This window comes from Micromesistius poutassou (genome assembly GCF_964030765.1).
Source record: "Micromesistius poutassou genome assembly, contig: SCAFFOLD_6047, whole genome shotgun sequence".
NCBI lineage: Eukaryota > Metazoa > Chordata > Actinopteri > Gadiformes > Gadidae > Micromesistius > Micromesistius poutassou.
The window spans coordinates 1-7500 of NW_028180425.1; the positions used below are offsets into that span (position 1 = coordinate 1).

Below are 7500 nucleotides of genomic sequence, written 5' to 3' on the forward strand. Positions count from 1 at the left end.
TCTCCATTATCTTTCAGGGCAGCCGGTATTTGTAATTGTTAACCAATAGACCTCTCGTCAGTTCTCATAGCTCCATAATATTATGTGATTCCATGGATAGTAGCGATATCAACACAAAGAAAAATCTTGCATCATGCATAGACTTGAATAAAATAATATAGAAGTTCAACAAAGATAAAGATCATTTTCTTCTTCTTGTCTTATTTGGCAAAATTCACTGTGTTACAATCTAACAAATCTGCAAATGATATTTCCAATAATCCCAGCATCCCAAGATAAATTGCACAGAATTATAAAGGTTAATCTTTTGAATTTTGCTAGGTCATTGATTCACTTGTGGAATAAAGACAGGTGAAGCGGGAGCAGCAATTTTATACAATATTTTTATACAATATTTTATCTAATTTATAATTCAAATACCTATTATACATCATAGTTATGTGTGTTGTGCTGTCAAAATAGCACATCTCAAATGTTTAAACAAAGCTTTCATTGAGGGAAAACACACATTTTGTATTTTCTACATAAGCTTTTTTATATATAGATGAATTGATCCTTAACATTGTTGACGGTCGATTAAGGAATTTGCTTAGAATTTGCATCACTAATTCACATGTCTGACATGTTGCCTTTTCTAATGCTAAACCTTTTTCTTTTAGGATTATAACAATGATACTGAAGACACCTCTAGTGTACTCCAGGGTCCTAACACTAGAGGCAAGTCAAAAGTTAATCAACCTAAAATGCAAGATCTAGAAGATGACCAGTATGACTCAGACAGTTGCTTCGAAGTGGATGCCACGGCCTCCAGCTGCCCCCAACCTCCAAACAGCCTCCTACCCATCGATGCTGTCCCATGCTCAAAAAGTTCTCCAAACTCCAGGATCCGCTCACCATCCAGATGTGGGACAGCCTCTAGCATGGTCGCAGCCACCAATTCCCTCCCACCATCTGTTTACCCTGCACCAATCAGCCACACTGTTGGCTTGGGGTCAGCTTCCTGCAATGTTGCAGCCACCAATTCCCTCCCACCCTCCAGTAGTGCTCCAGCCACCAGTCACTATGTGACCACTGGTGGTGGGACATCCAGCAGTGTTGCAGTCTCCACCTGTCCCGTCAGATATGGCACTGATGAACCCAATAGTTCTGACTATGCAACATATTTATCATTGATGACCGATTTCTCTGACCTATCATCGGATGATGAAGAATTAAACCTTGCAATTATGGCTAGCATTGAAACTCAACAGTAAGTTAATTTTAAGTGAAGACTTAGGGATATCATCGGTCACATATTCTAATCAGAGACACATTCCTGTTGTATGCCATATGTTCAATTGAATATAAGTCAATTGTGTCCATTTTTAAACCGAAAAATAGACTTTAAATTATGAAATTGTAGAATTTCACATGAGGGTATACAGATAACGACTGTGAGAATGTCTAGCCTGGAATGAAACAATAGTAGAATACAGGCCTAGACCTAGATGTTAAATGCTTAACCATGATTGTTGTCTTCTTCTCAGGGCCCAAGCTTCTCAGTGTCAAGAAGTCTCTGTGACAGAGATACTCCTGGAGCTGGCCAAAAAGATCACACCACACATTCGCTGTAAATTCAACATCAACCGCTCAGCTGTCCTAGATGGTGCCTTCAGAGGTTTCAAGAGGACAACATACAACCCCAATGCTACCATGAATGTCAAGTTTTCAGATGATCTCGGGCGAAATGAAGAATCAGTTGATTTGGGTGGGCCAAGGCGGGAATTTCTACGCCTGCTGATGGAGGCCTTGGTGATGAGCCCCATGTTCGAGGGGTCAGGTGAAAGTCAAAATTTGGCTCTTGACATGGCAGGTAAATTAAAAAGACATAAAAGTGCCCTGAAAATAATTATTCTCATGTCTTAGTGGGAAGTATTCATTTGACACTATTTTTGTCCTTTCTAAAGAAAATGATTCCCTGGGGGAATCTAGGGATGGGTATTGTTAAGATTTAACGGTACTACTAACGGTACTACTACTCTTAGGTGTAATAGGTTGCTAGGTGTTTTCATAGGGTGCACTTTTCTTGAAATGTTTTGATTGTAGCTAGGACATTCATTGTTTTCTTTTCACCAATACATTTATTTCCTTTACAGCACTTAGAGATGACCGCTACTTCTTGGCCGGGAAGGCAATCGCTGTCAGCATTGTCCATGGAGGCCCTCCACCCGCATTCTTTTCTACTACACTATTTGACTGCTTAGTTGGTGGTCCCCATACAGCCAAGCCCGTGCTGGAGGACGTTGCAGACACAGACATCTATCAGTGGGTGAAAAAGGTTAGCTTTAGTATCATTCTACTCAAAATGATACTTTTGAATGTTGAATGTTGACCAACTAACGTGTGTGGTCTTAAGGTTATGTGATTCATAACCTTAAGGCTCTGCTCCTGTCTGATCATATGGAGCATTGGCATAGATGCCTCTCACCAGAAGAAATGTAAACAATTGTTTGCTGGCAGGTGAAGAACAGTGGGAAGACTCAAATCTTCTGGTTTTGGAACAGATTACCTTTTACATTCATTAACTAGGATGTGATATAAACCGTGGAGTTGTCAAAGGAATTGTTTATAACAAATTAAAAACTCCAGTTGTGTTTTCACCCTCCTGACAGTCTTCTGAAGGAGTTCACAAGGATACAAACCCCCAATTTACAGACTTGCTTAGTTGACCAACACTCTGAGGACCAACACTCCTCCTATATTACCAGGCAGATAGAGATTTTTAGCTTAAAGCGATATTGAACATTGGTAGAACCTTGGGTTGTATTGGTACCGGACATTGAAGTCTAAATATTGACGATCATCTTCCTCAGCTGCTCTTGTGGTCAGTTAATATCCAGTTGGTATCTAAAAAGCACACCATATCTCTCAATAGCGACTTTATAAACTTTATAAATGTTTTACCAGGTTAGAAAACTCAGCTTTGGATCTCAGCTTTTCAAATATTTAAATTATTAGTAGGTTACCCAACAACCCAAGGTTCTACCAAAATTCAACATCGCTTTAACCTCAAACGGAATTAAGACTAAGACGTTGCATCTTATTTTCGCTAGTAGGTTGTGTGGAGTTTGAGCTTCTTTTTTTATCGCATAGCAAAAAGCAGTGGTTCACTAACTGCAATTCCAGCACGTAGTCATAAGTCAATCTAACCTAGTGAACAATTTGGAAATAGAACAACCATATTTTTAAATGGCAAACTTTATCATTTCAGGTGTCCCAGAGTTCCACTCATGAGGACCTTGTCAGAGCAACACTACCACTACAAGATTATTTGGCCAATGCAGGATGTCTTAGACCATTGAAAACCATTGACGACATGGAACAGCTCGTACATGACATCCTGATGTTTCAGGTTGTGCACCGGGTTCAGGCCCCCTTTCAAAGGTATTCATTTATCATAGCTGAATATTCCTGAACTAATTTGGTAAATCCCATGAAAGCCACATCAGACATGACAAAAAAGGATGGTTTTAGATGGCAACATACTAGATGGATGGATAGATGGATAGATATAATGTAATATTGGTTAATATCTTAATGGGATTAATAGGGCTTTGTTACATTGAAGTTTTAACTGTATAAACTCTATATAACTCAATATAACTGTATATTACATCACAGCAAGAGGGTATGGTATTAGTATTGGGCAACTAACAACTTAAAGATTGGGAGAAACTCCAAACAGAAAGGTCCCAGTCGGGTTTGTACCCGGGACCTTCTTGCATTGAGGCAACAGTGTTAACCTGTTTTTCTTTAAAACAGGTTTCTAGAAGGACTTAAAACCCTAGGAGTTTTGGAGAAAATCAAAAACCATCCAGAAAGCTTCCGTCCTCTGTTTTGCTATCAGCCACACCCACTCACTGCTGAAGCAATGGACGATCTGTTCAACATCCGTCTGTCGCCTCAAGGAAGCAACAAGAGAATAGCAGAGGAGGTTGTGGTACCCTTCTGGAGAGACTATTTGCAGGATGCACAGGGTAAATACGTTTTTTGTACATATAAATACATTTAAAGAAGTTTTGGCATGAGTTTGTTTTTGTCCTTAGGATATTGCATGTATTTGCAAATGTGGTTGACTAGGTGATTACAGAGTGGTGAAACACCATTCATGTACATTGCAGTAATGAAAGAAAGCACACAGTTAAACCATTTATTTCTGTTTCCAAAGATGAGGGCCCTGCAAAACTTCAGGGAATCCTGGCTTTTGCCACTGGGGCCACCGCCATCCCTCCCATAGGCTTTAACCCCACACCATCTATCGATTTCCTCCATGAGAACGGACATCTGGATACATCGAGCCTCCCTATTGCTAATACATGCATCAACTGCCTCAACCTACCTTTGCACACCTCGTACACTGTTTTCAAAGACAAGATGGACTTTGCCTTAGGCAACACACATGGGTTTGGCAGAGCTTAAAGGGCCCTGTCTACACTTGTCCTTTCTGTGATTACTTTTTAAAGTATTTGCTACAATAAGAGTTACCTGGTGGTCACAGGGCCTAAGTTGTTCTACAGTCAGCACCCTTTTTAGCTATTTCTCGATGGACTCAACAAATTTTACCCACTGTTATGTTCCATATTAAGTTCATGTGAGTCCTTAAATAACTTAGTTTGATGTGGTAATATACATTTTTGCTTGAAGTCTGGTGCTGACATGACATTGAAAGTTAATGGTTTTATACAGTATTTGTTGTTTACTCTGCAATTTTACCAGTTGAATGGGTTTTATTGAGATATGTAAAAAGTGATGTTTGTCAACTTGAATGGTCTTTGGTAGTAACAACATACATTCAAATCTTCGGGCTCAAGTCTCTTTGCCAGACTGACTTTATTTTGTGGCTCACTTTATTTTTACTTTTTGCACCTATCTTCCACTGCATGTGGGCCCTTGTTATTCCTAATGTTACGCAATTGGCCTGATTGTGGCCTGAGTTAAAGAGGAACCAAAAATAATTTCTTTTGAATTGTTAATTTTTAAAATTCCCATATATAGAATATCTTGTGGGTGGGGTGTCAGCACTACATTCACGTTTAAAATTTGCTGTCGCCCAGTAAGTGAAAAAAAGTACTCAACACTTTCAGCTGTGTGCGGTAACATTTTATCCACATGGCTTGTTTTTTGGTTTTATGACAGTAGTATGTCCTGTTGTGACAATAAACAGTTTTGCTTGGCGTCAGGTCTTTTGGATTGATTATAGAAGTAAGATTTAAATAATGATAGAAATAACATGCAAACGTTTGAGGTGTATTGTAACAACTAGGCCTTACAATGTAACAATGAGGCCTTTCAAGAGTTATTAAAGAATAAACCCAACCCACAGCCAAATCTGTGAACCCACACATCTAATGGTCAAAAGCAGGGTACTGAATTGGCCATCTGCTATTGGCAGTTCATTGCCAGTAGTCACTATCTATTATACTATTAGGGGGTAATGCCTAGCACCAAATCAGCCAATAGTAGGTAGTCAGTTCAATACCATGCTTTTCCCCACAGATCTCAGGCTAATACTATACACTATACTCTGAACTCTGCTGAACTCTAATTGTAAAATCACAATCATGCATGGTATTGCTGAAGGAAATGTAAAAGGGAGCAAAATAGGTCAATACCATAGTTTCCATCATTCTGCAGTGGATCAAAATGGTGTTGAATTGCATGACCAGTTGTCTCATTTATAGTAACATTAATATCAGGGATGACAACATTGTTATTTGTTTGCAATTCAGGGAGGGGTCCTTCCTCATCTTCACCATAAAAGTTGTTGGCAAAAATGGCATCCACAGCTGTGTTACCTAGCCCTATGTTGTTAATTATGCCTGTGTGCCAGAGCTGAAGTGGAGTTTGCCCTCCTTGTGTAGAGAGTCCATGGTGGTTCCACTGGTTAATAAACTCTATCGCTGCTCTTTCAATTCTAGGCATAAAGATGTAATGGAGACAGAATAAATTAAGTTCGTTCAGTGAATCAAGTATACCCACAGACTCCATAAAACTGAAAATGCTGATAAAATGTCTGGATACCACTCTATTGAGTTCTGCCCATAGCCTTTCAATGCGTTGATTATGGACAGATAATCCTGCAATTACACTTCTTCTATTTAGTCCCCTCCTTTCCAGCATAAAACGAGCAATCATAGTATTCTCCATACCATGATCACACCTCACTCTTGACGGCAATCCAAAATTCTCCACACCCTCCAAAAACAAAGAAAGGACACTTGATGCTCTGTTATTGTCCAGACAGTTCAGATAAATTATGGCTCGACTAAAGCCATCCACACAACCGTGGAAAACCATCCTCCAGCGCACCAGCTTGTGGTTGCCGTCAAAGTGCCTGTAAAAGAAAATCCATAGCGTTAGTGAAACTAGAATGGATGCTAACTTTAGAGATTGTAGATGGGCTTGGTAATTGCCACAAGTGAAATTATATTTAAGAAACAAATTGATAAATTGAAAGTATCCTACCACCTTGGTACCTAATTAGGAAAGTCTCTTATAGGCACCTAATAAGAGACTTTCCAAATTAAATATAATATAAACTGATTCTCTCTGGACTATATTTTAAATTGACCATATGTAAAGGTCACTGGCGGCATGGCCTTATTGGATATTCTATGCAGCCATGGAGCCACCTCATGTTACCTAAAAATTTTGATTGATCAATTAGCAGGGGTGAGAATTGTACATTTCAATCATATTTAAAAAACAAAACAAAAAATTAAACACCATGCAGTTTCCTATATTTATATGATGAAATTCAGACGTCAAGATCATATTTTGGCATATTTTGATGCAGGAGTAGAAAAAGTCTAAAGTTTAGTTTAGGGCTTAAAGTGTTAATTGAAGTGTCCATAACAATACAAGTGTTCATGATAAAGCCAACCTGCTAACAAGTTAATTTAACTAACACCAAATGATCTTCGTAAAATATTTATCCACAGAAAAATAATTAACTTACCACAACTCATTAGAGGTCTGAACATTATAAATCCGTCTGCGGATAGCATGCCTCCGTCGAATAGACCTTCCAATGGGGTCTACCTCTTGTAGACTCTGTCTAATACGCCAGCGTTGAATACGTATTCCCCTTGATCTAAGGCTACCGATTACATAGGCTTCACCAGCATTAGGAGTGAGCTGCAGTATATCAGTCACAATTTGGTTAAGCTCTTGGTTTGTCAAAACAGTGTATTGTAATGCCTGGACTCCAAGGTATTGCCTGTGTCTGTAGAGTGTGCGGCGGCTGATTCCAAAGCAGGATGCAATTCTCTTCCAGTTCATTCCCATTAATACACAGTGTGAAATTTGCTCAGATGTTATGCTGTACCGTGGGCGACCAGGGAAACTAATCAAACTAGTCGGTGGTACCAGGCCAGTGTTGGCAGCATCATTGGATCTCTGTGTAGCCTCATGCTCACTCAAAATGCTGCATAAACATCCATATAAGGCCTCCATTGTATG

General features: G+C 39.3%; 2 protein-coding genes across 2 annotated transcripts; one reads left to right on the forward strand and one right to left on the reverse strand.

Annotated features, from left to right (window-relative positions):
- Positions 1-743: 743 nt before the first annotated feature.
- On the forward strand, positions 744-4458 carry LOC311370814 (G2/M phase-specific E3 ubiquitin-protein ligase-like; the record flags this gene model as incomplete). Its single annotated transcript, XM_084489117.1, has 6 exons — positions 744-991; positions 1527-1819; positions 2136-2317; positions 3251-3423; positions 3802-4016; positions 4181-4458. 6 exons carry the CDS (start codon positions 744-746, stop codon positions 4456-4458), a joined length of 1389 nt encoding a protein of 462 aa, XP_084345243.1.
- A 1140-nt stretch (positions 4459-5598) lies between these two features.
- On the reverse strand, positions 5599-7326 carry LOC311370816 (uncharacterized protein; the record flags this gene model as incomplete). The annotated part of the gene is made up of 3 exons (XM_084489118.1): positions 5599-5613; positions 6061-6373; positions 6998-7326. 3 exons carry the CDS (start codon positions 7324-7326, stop codon positions 5599-5601), a joined length of 657 nt encoding a protein of 218 aa, XP_084345244.1.
- Positions 7327-7500: the final 174 nt, after the last annotated feature.